General features: G+C 42.4%; 1 protein-coding gene across 2 annotated transcripts in view; it reads right to left on the reverse strand.

The window, feature by feature from the left end:
• Positions 1-27,254, reverse strand: part of ARHGAP26 (Rho GTPase activating protein 26) — a 479,016-nt gene that overhangs the window by 72,327 nt on the left and 379,435 nt on the right. For both annotated transcript variants that reach the window (XM_082835995.1, XM_082835996.1), the window contains exon 19: positions 8,351-8,489. In XM_082835995.1, the coding sequence (XP_082692121.1) occupies positions 8,351-8,489 (139 nt within the window). The remainder of the gene's footprint in view (positions 1-8,350; positions 8,490-27,254) is intronic.

The following is a 27,254-nucleotide window of genomic DNA, read 5'->3' on the forward strand; positions in this document are numbered from 1 at the left end:
ACATGAGTATGCAACCAAATCACTGCAACTAAAAAAAGCAACCGCAGAATAATTTTGGTGATATTGTACTTGTTCTGGGGGTTGCCATGGAAATCTGGGAGCTAAGCTCCTTCACTTTCCATATTTACCAAGTGATTCCCGCTCGCTCCGATGACAAGCGTGCCACATACAAGACGCAGGGTCTCTTGATCACAGAACTCAGAGGCGAGGCCAGGAACGCACATGCCAAATCCGCCTGGCTCGGCAGGCCTGAACACGTCTGGCCCACTGAATACTCAGAGCTGGAGGGTAAATAGGAAACACAGACCTTCGACGCCACTTTGAGGGAGGTTTCTCACCATGCACAGAAGTCTGTCATCATAGAGGCTGATATCTCAGCTTTCCATGAGGTCTCAGACGAGTCGTCAGAAAGAAGATCTTTAACAGCAGCTCCTGACGTCTCACAGAGCCCAAAGGAGGGAACTCACTCTCCACATGATCAAACAGGAAGAAAAGGGAATCGCAAGACAGATGGAATTTCTGCAGAGACCCAGGGCGTTACACCAAAAATATTAAAAGCAAAACGTTTTGCAAAAGCAAAACGCCCAGAGGCTTTCCCGGGCTATGGTGGAGCGAGAGGTGTACTTTCTCCTGCTTGTTAAAGTTTTGCAATGAAGCCTGTAATGTATCATCTTGACAAGACAATGATAATAGCATAGCAGCTTAATGAATTTTGCAATAAAAAATGAGTGCACAGCAATTTCTGAGTTTACCATCTCTGGGAAACACCCAAGTACACAGGAAGCTTGGAATCAGACTTTCTAAAGCAATTTTTCTCCTCTGTAGCTTTTGCCGCTGATAAGAGTGGTGTGCCAAGCCCCACTAAAATCTGAGCTGGTCTGCTTTCATGCTGACCCAGCCTCAGTCCCTACGATAAAAATAATCTGAAGAAGTAGTTTGGGCAGCATATTTGAGCACATGAAAATAGGCTGGGCAATGTTTTAAAAAATAATCTTAAAATGTAGTTGGGGCAATGATGGACTAAACAGGGAGGTGATGAGTGAAAAATGTGGTCAATGTTGTTTGGACCCTAGATGCCGGACATGATATCACAACTTCTGGCAGGTTGTCTTCAGCAAAACCACCACTGATTTTGGTCCCCTGTGGACTGACTGACATTCTCTCCCCATGGTGCCCATAATAACCCTCTGCATTGCAAAGGGAAAGAATGCCAATGAAAATGGAGTGCATGAGAGAATGGGGAAGTCACTGTGGCTGGCCCAGGAGGGAAGTGATTCACTGGGATGAGACATGGAGGTACAGTGGGGAGCCTCTCCTGAAACAGCATTTCAAAAACCACGGCGTAGGAACGCGCCTCTGATTAATGGCTGGACAGGGAACTGAATGGTCACAGTTAAGCAGACACTCTGCTACTCACAACATAGCCCTCTTTCTTCCCTGAGAACTTACTTTTCAGGAGGGACAGTCTCCCTTTAGTCTATGGTTCCCCGGTATCTGAGGAAGCCTACATACAGACTGCTTACACCACTGCTCATGAGAAAGAAGAAAATGATATATTTACTTATTTTTATGCCATGACTCATTGCAAAATGGGTTTGAGATAGTAAATGAAGTGTATGATTAGAGAGTTTTGTTTTTATCGCGTAAAAATTAGGCAATACATAATAAATATGCATTCCTCTCCAACTGAAAAGTACAGGATAGCATACAAATAACCTAGATGTATTTTGGTGTGTAAAAGTCCAGTTGTTTTTCTATACGTAGAAACAGACACATATTTTTTTCTTTTACCAAGGTGGGATTACATAATGCCTAATGCTACAATACCTGTTTTACATAGTGATAATGCCAGAGATGAGAGGCTGGAATATGCTCTTTTTTATTTAATGATCTACCTTGAACTTTTTTCCTGCCATGAGCTTTCCACAGCATCATTTTTTAAGGGCCACATCAACTATGCGGTTCTCACTCACACATGGTAACCATACATAATTAAGATAAGAACCACATTACACCTCACAGTCTGTGTGACAACAGGAATCCCTGTGGATAAACATGTCGTCTGCCAAAACAAACAGGTGTGTCCAGAGCGCCCAGGATCTGCAGAGGCAACCTGAGAAAAGACACATGCTGCAGCTTTTATGGCTCCGAGAGAGGTATTATATAAAGCTCTGAACAGTACGGATTCCCAGTTATTTTTCAGCAAGGAAGACACACATGTTAAGTACATGAGCTGAATTCTCAACCTCTCCCTGGGCCTGTCTGGGAGAGGGTCCAGGATGAATTAACTGAACTAAAAGAATTAATCAGAGCGATAATCCCAGCTGCCAGTTAACAAGATCCATGTAAAATAAAGCCTAAGAATCCATTCCCACCCCACCACGGCTGCACAACTCGTCCCAGGCTGCTGAAGTGCTGGCACTCCAGCATCAAATGGACTCCCTCTGGGGCCAGGGAGACTTTGCATTACCCTCACATATGGGCCTCTCCTTTGGACTCTGCAGGCTCCAGAGGGGGAATATTTTCTTAGTCAAACATAAAGTAAGACTATAGCCTGATGATAATCATCGTAATCTGAGCTAACATTTATTAGGTGCTGAGTATGTTCTAGGCCCACTGTCAAGTACTTTACATGCACTGGCTCACTTAATCACAGTAATTCCCCTCCAAGGAAGCTATTATTAGTGATTGATTTTACAGATGAACAAATGGAGGTTCAGAAATGAAAAGTAATGGACTCAGGTTTCCCTGGTGGCGCAGTGGTTGAGAGTCCGCCTGCCGATGCAGGGAACACGGGTTCGTGCCCCGGTCTGGGAATATCCCACATGCTGCGGAGCGGCTGGGCCCGTAGGCCATGGCCACTGAGCCTGCACATCCGGAGCCTGTGCTCCACAGCGGGAGAGGCCACAACAGTGAGAGGCCTGCGTACCGAAAAAAAAAAAAGGTTAAAAAAAGTAATGGACTCTAGGTCTCAGAGATGGTGGGTGATAGAGATGGCATTGAAACTAGAGCCCCTGCTTCCAACCACCACCAGCCTGCCCCAAACCCCAACAGAGAGTCTAAGAGACACTCCGCTAATGACAGAAGACAAGCAACCTTGACAATCCCTCCCTCCCCCAAGCTAGTGCTTCTCTAACTTTAGCTGGCATCAGCATCACCAGGGTGCTTTTAAAATTACAGAGGCCTGAGCTCCAGGCATGACCTGATTCAGAATGTACTGGGGAGGAGACCAGGCATCTGTATCTTTCAACAAGCTCCTTACATGATTCTAATGCACACCCAAGTCTAAGAACCACACTTCCAAGAAACATATTTTAACACCTTGGGACAGGTATACTTTGGAGATATTTTGGGTTTGGTTCCAGACCACTGCAATAAAGCAAATATTGCAATAAGGCAAGTCACATGAAATTTGGGGTTTCCCAGCGCATATAAAAGTTATGTTCACCCTACACTGTTGTCTATTAAGTATGTAATAGCACTATGTCTAAAACAACAATATACACACTTTAATTACAAAAAACTTTATTGCCAAAAAAAGCTAACCATCATCTGACATCGCAGGGTTGCCACAAACCTTCAATTTGTGGAAAGTGCAGTATCTGCGAAGTGCAATAAAGCAAAGTGCAATAAAAAGGGGTATGCCTGTGTTAAGTACTAAAAATTCGGGACAAAATAAGTGATGCGTGTCACCCTGCAACCTTTTGGAAGAAATCTTAAAAAGTACAAGACCTGGGTGCTTGGTTCCCTCTAATCCTCTGGCTCTACCTTCTGCAGTTGCCTGGAAAAAGTATAGCTTTCATCTAGACATACCAGTCCAATCTCTGCTGCATGATGTATCTGCGCGTTAACTTGGAGATTAAACAGTAATCTCCTTTGCTACCATTCATGTGGCAGCACAGTTGAAAAACCTCCTTCCATCTGTTCTAAAGTGATCACAAACGAGAGTGACTGCCTTGGCCCAGCATATTAAGTGACTGTTGAATGCACACTGCTTGCTGCAGAGCTGGGGTGACATGGGGGGGGGTTATCGTGTGGCTGCTGCTTGCCACCGTATTGAGGAACCCATTCAATATGGTTCAACTGCCTCCGTGGCAACGCTGGACTCTGGGACAGATGGTTTTTATTGCTTCCTTAACTCAGTCTAGCAAGGTTTTCACTTCGGCAGCTCAAGAAGTGACAACATGGCATGGGGAAGGGGAATGACTTGGGTACAAATCCCTTCTCTGCCGTTCGCCAGCTGTGTGACTGCTTAACCCTTCGAGCCCTGGTTTACTTGTTTGTAAAATGTGGATGATGAGAACCTACCTCATGGGGTGATTACCAATTATAAGGATGAGATGAGATAACACTGGGAAAAGGAAAAAGCCATCTGGAGAAGACTCCACTACCACTCTCAGATTAAAGTGGACAAGTCTTACAGAGGTGCCTGGGCACACAACTGGTCTACCCACACGGAATGAAAAACTCCTTCTGGAAAATAAAACACACATCAGTGAGCATCAACTAACATGCCAGATACTTCCATGACAATCTGAGGCCAGAGTGTTGGCACAGATTCACTTCTAAGAGATAAGAATGGGCTCCAACTTCTGCACAGGGCAGGGGCACTGCAGCGAGGTGAAGGGGAAACGTGTGCTGGTGGGAAGCACCCAAGGGAACTACTCTGGGAGCTCTGGGCTCATCAAGCATGTCAAACTAGGGGCTGAAGAGAGGGCTGACCCATGGACCACAGAACAAATATTAAACTGCAAGTATGCCAATGAGGAGGAAAAACAGAACTGAACTCAAAAGGGAGTAGGCACACAGACATAATAGGAAATGAGGTTCTGAGAGTATCATATGAAGTCTGAAGGTAGAAGAGAGGTACATGGAGATATTGTGTAGGTGTACGTGTTTGTGTGTGTGTGTGTGTGTTCTCACAGGTGCGATCCCTGTAACAAGATATCTACTCTGTGGCAAGAATCTGAAGAAAGGTAAGGTCATGTGAAACCCGGAGAGGTGTCACAACGAACCCAGAGTGCACAACGTGAAATCGACAGATGAATGGCGAGTGTCCACAGTGATATAAACAGCTAATGGACAACATCTGAACCCAGTTCCAGTTGAGCAGACAAAGGAATCTTGAGTTTGTGTGTTTAGGTTAAGAAGAAGGATCTGAGCCAGTCAGAAATTTAGAGCAAGCTCTGTGGACTCCAAACTGTGGTACGTATTCCACAGGTGGACACACAACAATTCTAAGGTCAAATGTGGATGAACATTTTTTAGCTGAACAGTTTCATATTTATTTTAATGTATATTAGAGAGTAATACAGTAAGACAATAAAATTCACGTTGTAGAAATTTTACTGAGTAGGATGAGGCCGTGTAAAGAAGTGAACCGCTTTCAAATTGATTTATATAAATATATTAAACAAACAACAGTGCAAAAGTTATGTTTTTGTAGCCCAAAGAGTGAATGAAGGCCTATGTAAATGATTCAAGTTTGGGAAGTACTGAGCTAGGTATGGAAAGAGGCCTTAATCTGAAAAACATCACTGTATGGAAATACAGCATTTTTTTTCCCCCACAAATTACCTGCAGTCTTCCCCAGCATTTTAACTCCAAAGAGTAAACTCAGTGAAGTGCTTTGATAGTCTTCTATCTTTGTCCATAGACCAAAGGGGAGGGTTTGTGTGTGAAAACAGTACACTGTGACCTGCTCATCTAACGGTGGCGAGTGGCTGCACCGCAACCTAGGAGGGGCGAGAGCTGGCAGAACCTTCCAGCTCCTGCTCCTATGGTGCCTTTCCAGGCCAGCCTGGACATTACTCTAATTTCCCAGGAAAATAAGGGTTTCTAAAATCAACTCTAAAAAGTATATGTATACACGCACCCCTATGTGCCTTCCAATGAAAATGTTTCTGCAGAGAAAGGGAGGAAAGTTGAGCACCCCACAAATATCTGCGCATATGGAGATTCCAGCCCCATTTCCAGGGAGCGTCTCCTCGTGTTCAGAGGGAAGATGTAGTGCTTCACTGTCTTCCCGTCTCCCATCCTCCTGTCCCCTGTGTGCAGACAGGGACGGCTTGATCTGCAGCTTAGGCACGTCTGCTTTCACACATCCTTAACTTTCACCTGCTGCCTCGTGTGATAAAATTAATCTTGGGCAAGGATCTAATTGATTTTCTCCTAATCACCATCTTCTCTCTTACATGCTCCCAGAATATGCTTTAAGACCTGATCCAGAGCTGCCTCTGTTTCCATCTAACCACAAACTCGGCACTATTTCAAGTCTTAGAGGAATTTACCAATATCGTCTGATCTGTCCTGATCTGCACTGTACATTGCTTAGTACAAAACCTTAGGTGACTGTGGCTGTCGTGGAAACATGAGAAGCATCTCACCCCACAGCTCGATGCTGTGTTTGTGGCAGATGTGGGTGAGGCCAGGCCTGTTCCAAGTGTTCTTTGTTACAGATCACAGCAAGAACGACCCCAGCCAGATAACTTAAGGGGAACACAGGCTATTGTTCGATGGGAAGCCAATCCCAGTATGGGTCAAAGCCCTAAAACTGTGCATATCTGCTGACCTAGAAATTCTTCCAGGAATTGATCATAAGGAAATCATCATGAATATGAACAGATTTAGCTATGAGGATGATTATAGTGGCTTTACTCATAAAAGCAACATATCTGAAACAACCTCAGCGGTTGCACCAACGTGCAGCCATATTATGGGATACGACGACCTCTTTAAAAGCAGTGATCCTCCGAGGGTGGGGAAGATTTGTGTTCAGGAGTAATGATAAGGAAGCCCATTACTTCTGAACGACAAAGGGATAAAAAACATTTTCTGTAACAAAGATAGAGATGCCAATCCAGATATGGAGTCTCTTTTCTCTTCAAAGCAAAGTGGGTCATTTTTCTGATTTGCGCCTTTACTGTAACTCATAGAGAATATTATATATATTATATATATACAATAAATATCATATTTATATAAATATATAAAAATAAACATATAAATACATAAAAAATATAATAAGTATATAATAATAATAGCACCGCCACACCTCCCAGCATTTACTGAGAACCATCTGAAGTGCTTTATTCCTCACAACAAGCCTATAAGGAAACTGTTCTCCCTGTTTTCCAGAAGAGGAGACTGAGGCCATGCAATGGCGGATAACTGGCCCACGTCACACAGCCAGCCAAGGAGGACTCTCACCCAGGCGCCTGGTGCCCATGAGTGCTTTCAACCACCGCGTTCTCCTGGCTCCCTGCATGCACACATCTGAGAGCAGTTATCCTGCCGACTTACCATTACCTATTCACTTGTCTACTTCCTTTACTCAAATGTGAGCTCCTTACAGACGAGGTCACGTTTCTATACTCCCTGGTGTCTGCGTGTGATTAAACAAGAACTAATAATAGTAGCAGCAGCTCTCAATCGATGGCCCTTGCCACGTCTAGGCCTCTGCCAGCTGCCTAGCTGCGTAAGTTCATTGAATCCGCACCATTTCCCTGTGAGGTAGGCCCTATTATCCCTACTTTACAGACAAGTAAACTGAGGCTGAGAGAAGGTAGGAGGCTTGCCTGAATGCTGTCACCGGCACAGGGACCCAGGGCTGCCTGCCTTCGGGCACAGCTGGGACCCTCGACTCCCACCCTCCACCCCTGGACTTCCTCATTACAAAGGCTGAAACCAGACTGGAGATTTGAGGGCCCAGTAACCCAACTGCTGCAAAGAACTCGGAAATCCAGAGGTGAAAACAAGATTCGATACGGCTGTGGTGAGAACACTCTGCTACTTGGAACAAGGAGGGCAATGCTCTCCTATTAACCCGTGAATTAATTCCACACATTTACTAAGCAGCCACCGTGGGTCAGGCCCAGGAGAGGTGGAGGGGAAGGACGAGCAAGCCAAACAAGGCCCCTGTGCAGAGAGAGCCCCACTGCAGTGGGGCGTGTGACTCGCACAAATAAGCACCGAGTTACAACCCGAGAAAAGGAAGGGAAACTGGTTCTAGGGGAGCCGCTAACAAAAGACGGGCCGAATAAGCGACGCCTGAGCTTAGATCTGATCGTGCAGCTGGAGGAAAAGGGGCTCAGCTGTCTGCCCACAGGGGACTGGGAAAGAGGATCCTGGGCAGCGTGGCCCTCCCTTTCATCCTCAGCACCCCTGCTTCCTGTCCTGTCGAGGTTACTCAGCCACGGAACCCGGGAGGGTACAATGGCCGATACAGTGTCCTCAAGGACATAAAAGGCAGCAACGCACACAGAGAGGCTGGAGGTGAGCACCCCGGGCAGCTGGGAGGAGGCCTGGATGTCCCCCGGGGACCACGCTGGCCCTGAGTAGTGGCACTCACGTTGCTCTGTTGACTGCATGGTGTGGAAGAGCGTCAGGGGCCTCTCGCTGCAGGATGGGGGCTTGGAGTCACTGCTCTTCTTCCGAGACAGGTGCAGCTGGGCATTGGTGAGGGGCGCGTCCGGCACGGTGTTAAATATCTGCAAAATAGTTTCATAAAAAGGTTACACGCTACTGTGCACTGGGGAGACAGCACAGGTCCAGACAAGTACGACCAAAAAGCCTGATGGAGTCTAAGAATCAGCAAGAAAAAGACTGAAAAAGACCACCAGGATTTGCTCAGGACTCTATTTTAAACATCTCTAGGAACTGGCATGAAACATCCTCCTTTGGAAGCGCATCCTAAGGTTCGGGAACCATTCACTTCCACTTCTCACCCCTTCTGCTGTCATTTCCACAGATCTGCTTTTTGTTGTTCTCTCTCCGGAGCCAATGGAAAGCTGCTGTGCTAAATGTAAGCCATTGTCTGCAAAGAGGGCTTAAAGTTTTTTGACCACCTTTGTCCAGAACGGATGAACTAAAACTACTTTGCTTTCCTCATTGGTTCTGTTTCCCAGTTCTTAACAACTGCTTCACAACTTTCTGAGGCTGTGAAACGTGCATTTAAATAACATCCCCCCAAAGAAGCCCAGAACAGGGCAGCATCTTCTAGTCCTCAATCACCCCCAGATGGAGCACCTAGTTCAGCAGCTTTGTGTTATCTTTGAGGCCGAGCGTTCTTTTTCTTATTTAAAAGAGGGAAAAAAGGTTGTTTCCCCCAAATCTTGATGATAGAAGTAACATACATACTACAAACAGTTTGGAAAATGTAGAAAAGCGTCAAGAAGAAAATAGAAAAATTCTCCCAATTCCACTATTTAGAGGTAACCACTGTTAGCATTTGAGTTTTATTTTCATATGAGGTTTTTTCTTTTAAGCTTTCATTGCAAAAAAAAAGTCTATGGTAAAAACTGAGAAGAAAATTACATAAAAATCATGACAATGCTCATCTTTCTTCCTACAGATCCAAGTACGACAGAATTATTATAATAGCTACCACTTACATGGCGCTTACCATGATTACAGTCACTGCCACGCAAGGTCGGCTCCCTAGGGACCAGTCACTTCGTGTATTTTCCATGTAGCTCACTCAGTTCTGAGTGACCTTGAACTTCAAGTACTGTCCTCACCATTTATAATGAAGGACTGAGGCAGAGAGGTTAAGCTGCCACAATTACAGATACACTTACAGATGATAACATAGAAACCTATGTCCCTAGATTTTCTCAATTCCTTTTAAAATGCATATAATAACAACAACACTAATTCATTCAATCTAGAAAGATCTTTTCAGCATCTCCTTTATACCAGGCACTCTGGGTACAACAGTGCTTGAGGCCAACACGTCTCCTGTGGTTAGAGAATTTGCATCTAGTAGCTGTGATTTACTGAGTATCTACCACGTCAAGTGCTTTGTATGAGTTATCTCATTTAATGTTAAAGCACACTTCTCCATAATTGGAATTCTATTCTTTATACAGTTTTGTATCCTATACGTTTTCTCTAACATTATATTGTAACATTTCCCCCTTCATGAAGAAAATCTTTACACCTGATTCTTCCTGGTTGTATAACACACCCACTGTATTAAGATATCAATATTCGTTGATCCACTCATTATCATCTCTTACTCTCTGGAGCTGGCCTCCTTCTGGATTTTCTCTTTCCCAACAATCACGAGTAATGAGAGCACAGTGGTGGCACCTCCACTCCCCTCACCTATGGGTGGCCCTAGACACATCAGAGTCTTTCTCATGGCTTTCTCTCCTTTGTGTGTGCATTTAAAAGCAGAACTCAGAAGCTGAGACATAGGAAGCAAAGTCATAAGAATGATAAGAATTTCAGCCAAAACAGCTGCTCTCCATGAGTTGGCAGGTCCTTGGGCTCCAATGATGCCAGCCAGCTGGTTCAGTCAGTCTTGCTCCCAAACACAGCTGTCTGAAAACAGCATTATCATATTTTCCCTAGGGGACTGAATTTTCAACAAAATAAATTGAATCACTACATAGCTGAGTTCAACTGGGGAAAGGATGTACGGAGAGAAGGGGACCTAAAACAAAAACAACAAAAACCTCCTGGCTGGGCTTCCCAGGTGGTGTAGTGGTTGAGAGTCCGCCTGCCGATGCAGGGGACACGGGTTCGTGCCCCGGTCCAGGAGGATCCCACATGCCGCGGAGCGGCTGGGCCCGTGAGCCATGGCCGCTGAGCCTGCACGTCCGGAGCCTGTGCTCCACAACGGGAGAGGCCACAACAGTGAGAGGCCCGCGTACAACAAAACAAAACAAAACAAAACAAAACCTTTTGGCTTCCGGAGGAGTTGGAACCCCTAAAAATAAGTACCAGTGTTACACATGTCACCAGGCTCCTTCTGAGCATCTTCAAGGGAAGAAAAGAGAAATTATGGTTGTTGTTGAGCTCAAGGACCACTAAGCTTCTCAGAAGCTCTCTCCCGCTTTGTTCTGTCCTCCAACAATGCTGAGCCAGGGCTGCTCCTAAGTGACACCCCGTGCACCATTACCACTGGCACTTGCTCCTATATAGGAGTGTTTGCCCCTGCCAGCCACTGTGCAAGGTACTTTACATGACTTATCTCTAAGTCAAAGGTACTAAGCAGGATGACCATTCCACAAGGAGAGATTTCCTAATGCCACACGGCTTAGCAGGAGAGGGGCTGGGATGGGACCCTAGGGCTGTAGTTTCTAACATCTCCACTCCCCGCCTCTGCAGCAGTCCTCAGCATTCAGCTCATCTTCTCCAGCTAATCTACACTACAGAAGCCAGTGCCCAAACCCACAAGTACAGATTTCAACAAATAATGATATCCCTTAGCACCTTTCTGCCTCTGGCCTTAAGTACAGCATGTTCGGCAATCCGAGCTAAAAAACATCTGGAAATGAATTCAGACACACTGATAGGTCCCCACCTCCTTATGTCTGGCCTCCAAATTTTTTCTTTTCCTTTTATTTTTTCTTTTTCGTTTCTTTTCTCTTATTTTTTTTTAATACTTTTTATTGGAGTATAGTCTCTTTACAATGTTGTGTCAGTTTGTCTCTTTTCCTCAAGAGCTACTGAGAATGAGATCCTCACTCAACCACAATGTGAAGAAAGAGAATGCATATGCATTTTCACTTCAACTGTCAGCAGAAATGTGAGCATTTCTTCTTTCCTAAAAACTGTAGTAGATGCTGGAGAAACAAAGAAGAGTGAGTCGTGAGGAAGGACCATGGATTTAGACAGATGCGTGGAAAATTGCTTTCAAAACAGTGTTTATACACGGGCAAACGGGAGGAGACACGGGAACACATGAGAATTACATTCTGCTCATGGGCTGTTTTCTCTAAAAGGAAAGCTACTGGAGCATACTAGAATCAGTTCTAGGAGATGGAGACTTTCACCATGGGCCAGAGCTATAGTCCTGAAGGCCAGCTCTCTGGGTCTCAGTGTGAGCCAGGTCCAGGCTTTTGAAGAACTCCGAAGGGCTATTCTTGAGATCAAATGCACTAATGTGCAAGTGAGGCCTGCTGCGAAATGTGGAGTGCCAGACACGGGACTGTCACCACTATGATTACACATGGTTTTCCCAGGCACAAGGGCACCTCTACAAATCAGACCAAGTCAGAACAGAAGACACGGACCTTCACTAAGGAGTCTGGGCAATCATTCCCCAAATTACTTTTGTTCCTTTAACTCTGAAACTTGAATACATGCAAGTTGTTAAAAGGCTGCTCACTGCCTGGCCACCTTGTCAGCCAGGCCAAAAGATGTGTCTGTGAAAAAAGCTTGAGTTGAATTCTGATGAGAATCCAAACGCTTCACAGTTTTGCTGGTTGTTCCAATCCTATTTTGTTTGGAAGGGATGACTTCAAGAGAATCCCATGAAGTTTTCTTCGTTCTGTTGAGAAGAATCACTGCACAAACGCCTCTGCTGAACGATGGAAGCATGAGCTCATGTAATCTCTGAGCAATGGATTTATGGAGCTCTACCATGTGTCTGGAATAATCTCATTTCACAGAGGCTTTCCAACTTAACACAAAAGGGGGGGATTTATTCTGTGCCCCAAGTGCCCCATTAATTCTGTTCAAACTTACAAACGAATTCTGACTTAGTCAGGAATGCCTTAGAAATAAAAGTTACAAGGAAGGCTGTAAGCCTTCTGGAAGCTACCGGGGAGTAAGATTGTAAAATAAAATAAAAATATGATTCTGGGGCTTCCCTGGTGGCGCAGTGGTTGAGAATCCGCCTGCCGATGCAGGGGACAGGGGTTCGTGCCCCGGTCCAGGAAGATCCCACATGCCGCGGAGTGGCTGGGCCCGTGAGCCATGGCCGCTGAGCCTGCGCGTCCGGAGCCTGTGCTCCGCAACGGGAGAGGCCACAACAGTGAGAGGCCCGCGTACCGTGCAAAAAAAAAAAAAAAAAGATTCTGGATAACGCTCCCAAGTATCCCCAATTTCAAGCTTCCTGTAAGTGGAATTAGCAGACCTGTAAATACCAAGCTGCTGCTTCTCCTTAAGCTGTGTGGCAGAGTGGTCAGGGGTGACTTGGCAGAGGCCGTCACATAGAACTGGGCTGAGTCCTGATCCAGCTGCTCAGTGGGCAGGACCTACAGCTACACTGACTTCACCGTCAGAGACACTGGCATCACTGCCATGTCACGGATGTCACCTATATGTGGAATCTAAAAAAAAAGGTACAAATGGACTTCTTTATAAAACAGAAACAGAGTCACAGATGTAGAAAACAAGCCTATGGTTACCAAGGGGGAAAGGGAGGGAGGGGTAAATTGGGAGATTGGGACTGACACAGACACACTACTATATATAAAATAGATAACTAATAAGAACCTACCTTATAGCACAGGGAACTCTGCTCAATACTCTGTAATGACCTATATGGGAAAAGAATCTAATATATGTATAACTGATTCACTTTGCTGTACAGCAGAAACTAACACAACATTGTAAATCAACTATATGCCAATAAAAATTAATTAAAAAATAAACCTAAACACCATCCAAAAAAAGTATATATATATAGGAAAGGAATTTACAGTCATTATATGGGTATAAAGCAAATAGGTGTTGGAGCTATACAGACTTGGGTTCAACTCGGGCAAGAGCCTTAACCCCTCTGAGACTGTTTCCCTTGTGTAAATGGGGATCTAACACCTGTCTTGCAGGGATACTGAAAAGCTAATGCATATTAAATGCTGAGCACAGAACCTGACAGAGTAGGCTGGAGGTAGTGGTGGTACAAGTGACAATAAAAATATCCAAAGTTTATTGAGTGTTTATCATGCTGTTATTTACATGGATTATCTCAGGATTTTACTCTACTATTATTCTTGCCATCTTGTAGGTGAGGAAACTGAGACTCATTGAGACTAACAGATTTGTTCAAGGTCACATAAATGAGTACAGCTGGACTGGGACTTAAGACAGCTTAGCTGGACTGTCTGGGTCTTAACCACCTGTGGCCTTTATACGTGTCAGTAATTTGAGAGACAGAGGACGAAATGCAAAGATCATAAGTTCTGGAGTCTGATGGATCTGATTTTAGTCACTCACTAGCTCTGTGACTTTGAGCAAGTTATATAACTCTGACCTTTAGCTGTCACATCTGTAAAAACTCCCGGGACTGAGGTGAGGACTGAAGCACCTAACACTGTTTGACACTCAGTGTTCAAAAGACATGATTGCATTAATAAAAAAGTATAAGAAGGGAAATAACTGGAGACTCAACAATGAATTATCTGCAGTCAGGACATGAAGATTTAATTTATAAGTGCAAATTTAATTACTGCTCTTTGTATAACATCGATCTCAACTGCTTACAACATTAGAATTTGCTGTTCTTTTCCCGTTGCATTGTCTACAAAATTCAAATTTCACTGGCCCCCCTCGGGCCCATCTTGACATTGGAGACCATTGACACTTGTGGAATTTATTCTTAGCCGTGTCACATACACAATTTTATACCTTTTCCAATCCCATCTGTAACATGCTCCTGCAATTTACAAGGATTAGAAGCCTTCCCGTAACGTGTGTGGTATACTCTTTACTACGTACGTGCTGTGATTTTTATGGGAGGAAAATTAGGTCATGATGAAGAGTTCCTGGTCTGTAACTGCAAAGTAGCTCTGAGACAATAAATCAATGACAGAGGCCTAGGATTACAAGGCAAAAGAGAAAGGCTTCTATAAGAAAAGAGACTAAGCATTTTCCTAAAACAAAAATGTATCAGGGTTTCAAGTAACAAAAAATAATAACAAGTCATGGGCTTGGTTAGTCTGAGGAGTATCTGCTTTGGAGGTGGAGGATTAGGCCTACGGAGCATGGCTCACACACTGCCCACTCTTTCTATCCACAGGCTGTAGAACAGGACTGCTCAGGGCACGAGAAGCCATAAACCCAGCACCTTTCTGCTGGAAAGCCAGGCAAGTCTTAGCAGGGCTCATTTAATATACCAGTTAGGAAGCCAAATTTAGAGGCTACAGACAGAGAGGTTTTTTTTTAAGGAGAGTTGGAAGTCCGATGTCCTGTTGATATCAGCATTTTGGCCCAGGGAACAACAATTCGGAAAGTAGTTTGAGTAGTTTTATTAAAAGTCCCTCAAAAGGAAACAATTCCATTTAGTAACTGGCAGTATATACAGTCAACCTGGGTAATCCATGGGATGCTGTGATTTTCCTTATCTCCAGAAAGATGCTATTTCCTGTTTTCTTTGCTGACAGAGAGGAATGGATTAAAACATAACAAAACTCCACCCTTATTTGAGAACCATTAAAGGAGCTCAAACAATGATTGGTTTATCTGGGGGTTTATTGGCTGGGGGTGGGGGTGCTGCAGAATACAGATGTTCAGATCCACAACCTTATGACACTAACGAAGAACTGTCTGCATGGCACTTGACACAGCAAATAGAAGAAAAGCCTGTGACAGAAGCATTCCAGCTGAGCATATAAGTAAATCTAGCTTATTTCTAAACCTAACATGGACAGGACCAAAAAGAATATACTCAGAAACCAATGTAAGGAAAGGTAACAACAACAACAATAAATCAACGAACAGATGAAAAAAGCCATGGTCATGAGGCACAAGAGTAAAGTGTGCAGGCATTCTTCTTCATCATCATCATTATCATCACCACCACCATCATCAATTTTGCATATCAACAGCCGACTGAAAAAACAAGGAAATGAAATACAACTGCCCAACACTTTGTCAGTTGCCAAAAACTGTTCAAATCAATTGCATTCTATTAATTGATGCACATTTTGTGTACAAACCCCAACACTGATACAATGGATTCCAAAGCCGCCAACATCTTGGTAAAAGCAGATCAAGGCAGTTTGGTGGGCCCAAATCAACTCAAATCAAGACAACCTTGAAAGACACTACCATGTTAACAGGAACGCAAGTTTGCTTAAGACTCGCTGCTTACACTAGCTGTTAAGCAAGGACATCCATGGTTGCTCACTCTTCTCCTTGACATATAAGATTAAAAGTTAACATGTATTAAAAAGGGGCAAAAAAAAAAGGGGGCACTGATCTTTGGGCATTTCTAAGAATTAACAGCTCAAAGATCACCACTCCTCTTCCAAAGCCTACTGATGGACTGGAAAAAGAATCATGATAACTTATTTTGTAAAACATCAATAGCCACTCAAAGGAGCAATGCTGATAAAAGCACATGGTGCATGGGCACACGTGCACACCCAGGTCCTGCTTCATGTGCAGAAACCCTTTTGAATGCCACAGCCAAAAGAAACATCGTGGACTGTTCAAAACAATCCTACTATTACATGTTGGAACTTAACAGGAAGATGTTAAGACATACACATCATCTGAGATTTCATGTTTAACCAAATCTATGAAAAGGTGGCAGTTTGATTCTTGACAGGATTGGTTTTCCTAGACATTTAAAGTTTTCAAAGTCATTGGCAAGCTAACCTTTAAAAAGAGAAATAAAAGGAAAACCTTGTAAGAAATTGCAGAATTTCTGGGCTTTTCGGTATCTTGAACAGTGACAGCGTTCAGTATTTTGAAATCTTAACTAGATGCATATAAATATTGATAACTTCCACTATAACCCCAAGTATTGGGCTAATTGATGTTTTAAGGCTCAGGGTGACAAGGTGTGAGCTGGGTAAAGATTCTGTGCATATAGAAATGGTAACTTAAAATAATTATTACCCTGGGCTTCCCTGGTGGCGCAGTGGTTGAGAGTCTGCCTGCCAATGTAGGGGACATGGGTTCGAGCCCTGGTCTGAGAAGATCCACGTGCCACGGAGCAACTGGGCCCGTGAGCCACAAATACTGAGCTCTGCGTGTCTGGAGCCTGTGCTCCGCAGCAAGAGAGGCCGCGACAGTGAGAGGCCTGCGCACCACGATGAAGAGTGGCCCCCGCTCGCCGCAACTAGAGAAAGCCCTCGCATAGAAACGAAGACCCAACAGAGCCAAAAATAAATAAATGAATAAATAAATTTATAAAAAAAAATTATTACCGTAAAGCAAACAGAGAAAGAGCCAAAGTCTTTGCCCTCTGAACTTTTAACTCTGAAATCTGACTACTGATAAAAAGAGCCAGACTCTGAAGTCTGTTCTTTAGCTTTCAGAGAATCCAAGTCGAGTCCAGGGTATGGAGCTGTTGATGGGAAATGATGCCATGAGCTATTTCCCTTTAGGAAGTCTGGCAAAAAGACCCAAATAAAAGCCATTAGGAGCCTACTCTACCCTGTAATAAGTAAAGGCTGTAGGTCAAAGGTTACAGTCTCTGGGCAAGACTTTTAAAATATATAGCCACAAGCTTACTACAGTGTGGTAAACTCTATGGTCTTGTTTTTATTTAGTGAGTGATTCTGATATCAGCAACCAGAGAACAACCTGGTTCACCTTCCAGGGATGTCCTTCTCAAGTGCTGATACAATCATGTTCCCTCTCTACTTGGAATCCCCTGAGAGCTCCCATTTTTCAGAAGGAAATGCCAACCTTTTCCCATAGCTTTCAAGACCCTTAACAGAGAGGCTCAGTCCAATCTCTGGCATCATCTCTGACCACTTGCTAACATAACCCAAAGTTCTTTCACAACCATTTCGTTTTAATACACACGAGTTGATTGATGTTGATTAACTGATTAATGTTCCTCTGGAAGGCTGTCCCCCCATCTCCATTCTTGCTCTGCCTAGAAATTGTCTATTTATCTGTCAGAGCCAGGTACAAGCAGAATTAAATTATTTCTCCTCAGTGGTACCACACACTTTATTCATCTTACTGGATGCCACTTAGCACACTATATTATGGTTAGTTATATCCTGAGAAAACAGGAGGGCCTTGGAAAACACGGTCCTGTCTCATTTATCTTAGGTCAAGAGTAGGTGCTCAATAAATGCAGTCATTAGAGATTAACAAGAATAGATTTAATAGCTTGGGTTATGAAAGGAGTCCCAAGTTCAACCCTAGTTCTTCTCCTAACAAGCTGTTTTTTCAACTCTCTGGACTTTAGGTTCAAAATTTGTAAAATAGAGCTAAAAATACTGACCTTACAGTGTTGCTGTGAAAAATAAATGATATGATGAATAAAAGGCTGCTTAGCACAATGCCTTGGGGACAATAAGCTGTAAGTAAAAGTTAACTATTACTATCATTAGTTTTAGTACTGCTAGACTATGTACATTAAAAAGACCCAGTACCTTCAACTGAGTAAACAAATCAGTCTGTATTACCAACATGGAAAAAGAAGAATTATCAGGAGCCCTCATGCATAATCCGTATCTTCTGGCTTTTTCTTCTCTGCCTTCTCTTACGTTGGGATATATATTTTGTACAAATTGGTCCAAACATTGCTCCCCTCCCCAGGGCTGTGCAGGAGGTGAAGGACCAAGTTTCTGAAGCATCACAATAGGGTAAGTATGTGGTTAGCGTACTTAATTTGACCAAATTGAATGTCTTTGAGAAACACATCACTAAGTCTCCCATGAACGAGAAACAGGTGGGATCTCTGTGACAAGAGATGATCAGCAGGGGATGTTTCTAGACAAACAGGTGCTCTCTCTTTTCTTCTTTTTGTAAACAAGCTTCTGTCTCCTTTTTTTGAATTTTTGAATTTTCTTTTATTTATTTTCTTATACAGCAGGTTCTCATTAGTCATCAATTTTATACACATCAGTATATACATGTCAATCCCAATCACCCATTTCATCACACACACACCCCCCCGCTGCTTCCCCCCTTGGTGTCCATAGGTTTGTTCTCTACATCTGTGTCTCAATTTCTGCCCTGCAAACCGCTGCAGCTGTACCATTTTTCTAGGTTCCACATATACGCATTAATATACGATATTTGTTTTTCTCTTTCTGAATTACTTCATGCTGTATGACAGTCTCTAGATGCATCCACGTCTCTACAAATGATCCAACTTCGTTCATTTTTATGGCTGAGTAATATTCCATTGTATATATGTACCACATCTTCTTTATCCATTCATCTGTCGATAGGCATTTAGGTTGCTTCTATGACCTGGCTATTGTAAATACTGCTTCAATGAACACTGGGGTGCATGTGTCTTTTTGAATTATGGTCTTCTCTGGGTATATGCCCAGTAGTGGGATTGCTGGGTCATATGGTAATTCTATTTTTAGTTCTTTGAGGAACCTCCATACTGTTCTCCATAGTGGCTGAACCAATTTACATTCCCACCAACAGTGCAAGAGGAACGGTTCCCTTTTCTCCACACCCTCTCCAGCATTTGTTGTTTGTAGGTTTGCTAATGATGCCCATTCTAATTGGTGTGAGGTGATACCTCATTGTAGTTTTGACTTGCATTTCTCTAATAATTAGTGGTGATGTTGAGCAGCTTTTCATGTGCTTCTTGGCCAACTGTATGTCTTCTGTGGAGAAATGTCTATTTAGGTCTTCTGCCCATTTTTGGATTGGGTTGTTTGTTTTTTTAATAGTGAGCAGCATGAGCTGTTTATATATTGGTGAGATTAATCCTTTGACCATTGATTCATTTACAAATATTTTCTCCCATTCGGAAGGTTGTCTTTTCGTCTTGTTTATGGTTTCCTTTGCTGTGCAAAAGCTTTGAAGTTTCATTAGGTCCCATTTGTTTATTTTTGCTTTTATTTCCATTACTCTAGGAGGTGAATCAAAAAATATCTTGCTGTGATTTATATCAAAGAGTGCTCTTCCTATGTTATCCTCTAAGAGTTTTATAGTGTCTGGTCTTACATTTAGGTCTCTAATCCATTTTGAGTTTATTTTTGTGTATGCTGTAAGGGAGTGTTCTACTTTAATTCTTTTACACGTAGCTGTCCAGTTTTCCCAGCACCACTTATTGAAGAGACTGTCTCTTCTCCATTGTATATTCATGCCTCCTTTGTCATAGATTAGCTGACCAAAGGTGTGTGGGTTTATCTCTGGGCTTTCTATCTTGTTCCATATATATTTCTGTTTATGTGCCAATACCATATTGTCTTGATTATTGTAGCTTTGTAGTATAGTCTGAAGTCAGGGAGTCTGATTCCTCCAGCTCTGCTTTTTCCCCTCAAGACTGCTTTGGCTATTCAGGGTCTTTTGTGTCTCCATACACATTTTAAGTTTTTTGTTCTAGTTCTGTAAAAAATGCCATTGGTAATTTGATAGGGATTACATTGAATCTGTAGATTGCTATGGGTAGTATAGTCATTTTCACATTACTGATTCTTCCAATCCAAGAACATGGTATGTCTCTCCATCTGCTGGCATCATCTTTAATTTCTTTCATCAGTGTCTTGTAGTTTTCTGCATACAGGTCTTTTGTCTCCCTAGGTAGGTTTATTCCTAGGTATTTTATTCTTTTTGTTGCAATGGTAAACGGGAGTGTTTCCTTAATTTCTCTTTCAGATTTTTCATCATTAGTATATAGGAATGCAAGAGATTTCTGTGCATTAATTTTGTATCCTGCAACTTAACCAAATTCATTGATTAGCTCTAGTAGTTTTCTGGTGGCATCTTCAGGATTCTCTATGCATAGTATCATGTCATCTGCAAACAGTGACAGATTTACTTCTTCTTTTCCAATTTGTATTCCTTTTTCTTCTCTGATTGCTGTGGCTAGGACTTACAAGACTATGTTGAATAATAGTGGTGAGAGTGGACATCCTTGTCTTGTTCCTGATCTCAGAGCAAATCCTTTCAGTTTTTCACCATTGAGAATGATGTTTGCTGTGGGTTTGTTGCACATGGCCTTTATTATGTTGAGGTAGGTTCCCTCTGTGCCTACTTTCTGGAGAGTTTTTATCATAAATGGGTGTTGAATTTTGTCAAAAGCTTTTTCTGCATCTATTGAGATGATCATATGGTTTTTATTCTTCAATTTGTTAATATGGTGTATCACATTGATTGACTTGCGTATATTGAAGAATCCTTGCATCCCTGGGATAAATCCCACTTGATCATGGTGTGTGATCCTTTTCATGTGTTGTTGGATTCTGCTTCCTAGTATTTTGTTGAGGATTTTTGCATCTATATTCATCAGTGATATTGGTCTGTAATTTTCTTTTTTTGTAGGATCTTTGTCTGGTTTTGGTATCAGGGTGATGGTGGCCTCATAGAATTAGCTTGGGAGTGTTCCTTCCTCTGCAACTTTTCAGAAGAGTTTGAGAAGGATGGGTGTTAGCTCTTCGCTAAATGTTTGATAGAATTCACCTGTGAAGCCATCTGCTCCTGGACAGTTGTTTGTTGGAAATTTTTAACCACAGTTTCAATTTCATTACTTGTGATTGGTCTGTTCAGATTTTCTATTTCTTCCTGGTTCAGTCTTGGAAGGTTATACCTTTCTAAGAATCTGTCCATTTCTTCCAAGTTGTCTGTTTTATTGGCATAGAGTTGCTTGTAGTAGTCTCTTAGGATGCTTTGTATTTCTGCGGTGTCTGTTGTAACTTCTCCTTTTTCATTTCTAATTTTATTGATTTGAGTCCTCTCCCTCTTTTTCTTGATGAGTCTGGCTAATGGTTTATCAATTTTGTTTACCTTCTCAAAGAACCAGCTTTTAGTTTTATTGATCCTTGCTATTGTTTTCTTTGTTTTTATTTCATTTATTTCTGCTCTGATCTTTATGATTTCTTTCCTTCTGCTAACTTTGGGTTTTGTTCATTCTTCTTCCTCTAGTTCCTTTAGGTGTACTATTAGATTGTTTATTTGAGATTTTTCTTGCTTCTTGAGATAGGCTTGTATAGCTATAAACTTCCCTCTTAGAACTGCTTTTGCTGTATCCCATAGGTTTTGGATCATTGTGTTTTCATTGTCATTTGTCTCTAGGTATTTTTTGATTTCCTCTTTGATTTCTTCAGTGATGTCTTGGTTATTTAGTAACATATTGTTTAGCCTCTATGTGTTTCTATTTTTTCCAGGGTTTTTCCTGTAATTGATATCTACTCTTATAGCGTTGTGGTCAGAAAAGATGCTTGATATGATTTCAAAATTCTTAAATTTACTGGGGCTTGATTTGTGACCCAAGATGTCATCTATCCTGGATAATGTTGCATGCACATTTGAGAAGAAAGTGTAATCTGCGGTTTTTGGATGGAATGTCCTATAAATATCAATTAAATCTATCTGGTTTGTTATGTCATTTAAAGCTTGTGTTTCCGTAATTATTTTCATTTTGGATGATCTGTCCATTGGTGTAAGTGAGGTGTTAAACTCCCCCACTATTATTGTGTTACTGTTGGTTTCCTCTTTTATAGCTGTTAGGAGTTGCCTTATGTATTGCCTTATGTATTGAGGTGCTCCTATGTTGGGTGCATATATATTTATAATTGTTATATCTTCTCCTCTGCGCTTCCTGGACTAGGGTAGCTATTTCCTTTCCCATGTTAGGGAAGTTTTTGACTATAATCTCTTCAAATATTTTCTCAGGTCATTTCTCTCTCTGTTCTGCTTCTGGGACCCCTAAAATGCGAATGTGTCTGTGTTTAATGTTGTCCCAGAGGTCTCTTTGGCTGTCTTCATTTCTTTTCATTTTTTTTTCTTTATTCTGTTCCGCAGCAGTAAATTCCACCATTCTGTCTTCCAGGTCACTTATCCGTTTTTCTGCCTCGGTTATTCTGCTATTGATTCCTTCTAGTGTAGTTTTCATTTCAGTTATTGTATTGTTCATCTCTCTTTGTTTGTTCTTTAATTCTTCTAGGTCTTTGTTAAACATTTCTTGCATCTTCTCGATCTTTGCCTCCATTCTTTTTCCGAGGTCCTGGATCACCTTCACTATCATTATCCTGAATTCTTCTTCTGGAAGGTTGCCTATCTCCACTTCATTTAGTTGTTTTTCTGGGGTTTTATCTTGTTCATCTGGTACATAGCCCTCTGCATTTTCACCTTGTCTGTCTTTTTGTGAATGTGTTATTTGTTCCACAGGCTGCAGGACTGTAGTTCTTCTTGCTTCTGCTGTCTGCCCTCTGGTGGATGAGGCTGTCGAAGAGATTTGTGCAAGTTTCCTGATGAGAGGGACTGGTGGTGGGTAGAGCTGGCTGTTGCTCTGGTGGGCAGAGCTCAGTAAAACTCTAATCCACTTGACTGCTGATGGGTGGGGCTGGGTTCCCTCCCTGTCAGTTGTTTGGCCTGAGATGACCCAACACTGGAGCATGCAGGCTCTTTGGTGGGGCTAATGGCGGACTCTGGGAGGGCTCACTCCAAGGAGTACTTCCCAGAACTTCTGTTGCCAGTATCCTTGTCCTCAGAGTGAGCCACAGCCACCCACTGCCTCTGCAGGAGACCCTCCAACACTAGCATGTAGGTCTGGTTCAGTCTCCCTTGGGGTCACTGCTCCTTCCCCTGGGTCCCAATGCACACACTACTTTGTGTGTGCCCTCCAAGAGTGGAGTCACTATTTCCCCCAGTCCTGTCAGAGTCCTGTAATCAAATCCCGCTAGCCTTCAAACTCTGATTCTCTAGGAATTCCTCTTCCCGTTGCCAGACTCTCAGGTTGGGAAGCCTGATGTGGGGCTCAGAACCTTCACTCCAGTGGGTGGCCTTCTGTGGTATAAGTGTTCTCCAGTTTGAGAGTCACCCACCCAGCAGTTACGGGATTTGATTTTATTGTGATTGCGCCCCTCCTACTGTCTCTTTGTGGCTTCTCCTTTGTCTTTGGATGTGGGGTTTCTTTTTTGGTGAGTTCTAGTGTCTTCCTGTTGATGACTGTTCAGCAGTTAGTTGTGACTCTGGTGTTCTCCCAAGAGGGAGTGAGAGCACGTCCTTCTACTCCGCCATCTTGGTTTAGGCTCTTCTCGCTTCTAAACAGGTGCTGTCTTGAGGGTGTGTGGATGTGCCAGGGACAACATAAAGCAGTTCAGGAGTTATCTTCATTTTTAACCCTCTGTCTGAATGTCTAGTGTTAATCCTTAGTAAACAATGAGGGAGAGGGAGGAGGGGGAGGAGAAGAAAGGGGAGGGGTGGAGAGGAAAGGCCATATGTTTTAGCCAGTTAAAACACAGAAGCCTTTTTCCGTCTCTTCAAAAAAGATGTTTTATGAGGAAAGAGAAACTGAATTTTCTCACCAGGAAAAAACTCACTCTCTTCTAAATGTCAATTTTAAAACCAAAGATGTTTTCCCAGTTATAGACACTGACGAGTTAGCTCTCCATACTGAGGCTTACAAAGGGTATGTGAGGACTGAACTTGTCACTACCACCAAATGTTGCATGCCCCCTGGTTATGTAAAAAATGGCAGTTCTGAGGAGAAACAGAAGACCATTGACAGAACCAAGAAGATTCAGAAAATATAAACAGACCAATCACAAGTAATGAAATTGAAACTGTAACTTAAAATCTTCCAACAAACAAAAGTCCAGGACCAAATGGCTTCACAGGAGAATTCTATCAAACATTTAGAGAAGAGCTGACATCCATCCTTCTCAAAATCTTCTAAAAAATTGCAGAGGGAGGAACACTCCCAAACTCATTCTATAAGGGCACCATCACCCTGATACCAAAACCAGACAAAGATATCACAAAAAAAGAAAATTACAGACCAATATCACTGATGAATATAGATACAAAAATGCTCAACAAAATACCAGCAAACAGAATCCAACAACAAGTTAAAAGGATCATACACCATGGTCAAGTGGGATTTATCCCAGGCATGCAAGGATTCTTCAATATACACAAATCAATAAATGTGATTAACCATATTAACAAGTTGAAGGAGAAAAACCATATGATCATCTAAATAGATGCAGAAAAAGCTTCTGACAAAATTCAATACCCATTTATGATAAAAACTCTCTAGAAAGTGGGCAGAGAGGGAACCTACCTCAACATAATAAAGGCCATATATGACAAACCCACAGGAAACATCATTCTCAATGGTGAAAAACTGTAAGCATTTCCTCTAAGATGAGGAACAAGACAAGGATGTCCACTCTCACCACTATTATTCAACATAGTTTTGGAAGTCCTACCCACGGCAATCAGAGAAGAAAAAGAAATAAAAGAAATACAAATTGGAAAAGAAGAAGTATAACCGTCACTGTTTGTAGATGACATGATGCTATACATAGAAAATCCTAAAGATGCCACCAGAAAACTACTAGAGCTAATCAATGAATTTGGTTAAGTTGCAGGATACAAAATTAATGCACAGAAATCTCTTTCATTCCAATACACTGAAAACGAAAGATCAGAAAGAGAAATTAAGGAAACAATCCCATTTACGACTGCAACGAAAAGAATAAAATACCTAGGAATAAATCTACCTAAGGAGGTAAAAGACCTGTCTGTGTCGAAGAAGACACAAACAGATGGAGAGATATACCATGTTCATGGATTGGAAGAATCAATATTGTGAAAATGACTATATTACCCAAAGCGATCTACAGATTCAATGCAATCCCTATCAAATTACCAGTGGCATTTTTCACAGAACTAGAACAAAAAAATCTTAAAATGTGTATGGAGACACAAAAGACCCCGAATAGCGAAGCTATCTTGAGAAAAAAAAAAATGGAGCTGGAGGAATCAGACTCCCTGACTTCAGACTAAACTACAATGCTACAGTAAGCAAGACAATATGGTACTGGCACAAAAACAGAAAAATAGATCAATGGAACAGGATAGAAAGCCCAGAGATAAACCCACACACCTATGGTCAAGTAATCTATGATGAAGCAGGCAAGAATATATAATGGAGAAAAGACAGTCTCTTCAATAAGTGGTGCTGGGAAAACTGGACAGCTACGTGTAAAAGAATGAAATTACAACATTACCTAACACCATACACGAAAGTCAACTCAAAATGGATTTAAGACCTAAATGTAAGACCAGACACTATAAAACTCTTAGAGGAAAACACAGGGAAAACACTCTTTGACATAAATCACAGCAATATCTTTTTGGATCCACCTCCTAGAGAAATGGAAATAAAAACAAAAATAAACAAATGGGACCTAATTAAACGTAAAAGCTTTTGCACGGCAAAGGAAACCATAAACAAGGCAAAAAGACCACCCTCAGAATGGAAGAAAATATTTGCAAACAAAGCAACTGACAAAGGATTAATCTCCAAAATTTACAAGCAGCTCATGCAAGCTCAATATCAAAAAAAATCACACAACCCAATCCAAAAATGGGCAGAAGACCTAAATAGACATTTCTCCAAAGAAGACACTCAGATGGCCAAGAGGCACATGAAAAGATGCTCAACATCACTATCAGAGAAATGCAAATCAAAACTACAAAGACATATCATCTCACAATGGTCAGAATGGTCATCATCAAAAAATCTACAAACGGGCTTCCCTGGTGGCACAGTGGTTGAGAGTCCGCCTGCCGATGCAGGGCACATGGGTTCGTGCCCCGGTCCAGGAAGATCCCACATGTCGCGGAGCGGCTGGGCCCGTGAGCCATGGCCGCTGAGCCTGCGCGTCCGGAGCCTGTGCTCCGCAACGGGAGAGGCCACAACAGTGAGAGGCCCGCGTACCGCGGGCTGGAGAAGGTGTGGAGAAAGGTGTGGAGAAGGTGTGGAGAAAAGGGAACCCTCTTGCACTGTTGTTGGGAATGTAAATTGATACAGACAGTATGGAGAACAGTATGGAGGTTCCTTAAAAAACTAACAACAGAACTACCATATGACTCAGTAATCCTACTACTGGGCCTTTACCCTGAGAAAACCATAATTCAAAAAGACACATGTACCCCAATATTCACTGCAGCACTATTTACAATAGCCAGGACATGGAAGCAACCTAAATGTGCATCAACAGATGAATGGATAAAGAAGATGTGGTGCATACATACAATGTAATATTATTCAGCCATCAAAAGCAATGAAATTGGGTCATTTGTGGATGGACCTAGAGTCTGTCATACAAAGTGAAGTAAGTCAGAAAGAGAAAAGCAAATATCATACATTAACGCATATATGTGGAATCTAGAACAATGGTACAGATGAACCTATTTGCAGGGCAGGAATAGAAACATAGACATAGAGAATGGACGTGTGGACACGGGGGGAAGGGGAGGGTGGGATGAATTGGGAGATTAGGTTTGACATAAATATACTACCATGTGTAAAATAGATAGCTAGTGGGAACCTGCTGTATAACACAGGGAGCTCAGCTCGATGCTCTGTGATGACCTACATGGGTGGGATTGCGGGAGAGGCTGGGAGGGAGGTCCAAGAAGGAGGGGATATATGTATACATATAGCTGATTCACTTCGCTTGTACAGCAGAAACTAACACAACATTGTAAAGCAATTATACTCCAATAAGAAATGGGGGGGGGGATATGTTCACATGTTAAAAAAGAAAAAAAAAAAAAGAAAGGAACGCTGAGCAGTTTCAGCCACCAATAAGAGAGGAAAGCCTGTCCAATGGGAACTACATGCA

Source organism: Leucopleurus acutus, assembly GCF_964270905.1.
Source record: "Leucopleurus acutus genome assembly, chromosome: 3".
NCBI classification, from domain to species: Eukaryota; Metazoa; Chordata; class Mammalia; order Artiodactyla; family Delphinidae; genus Leucopleurus; species Leucopleurus acutus.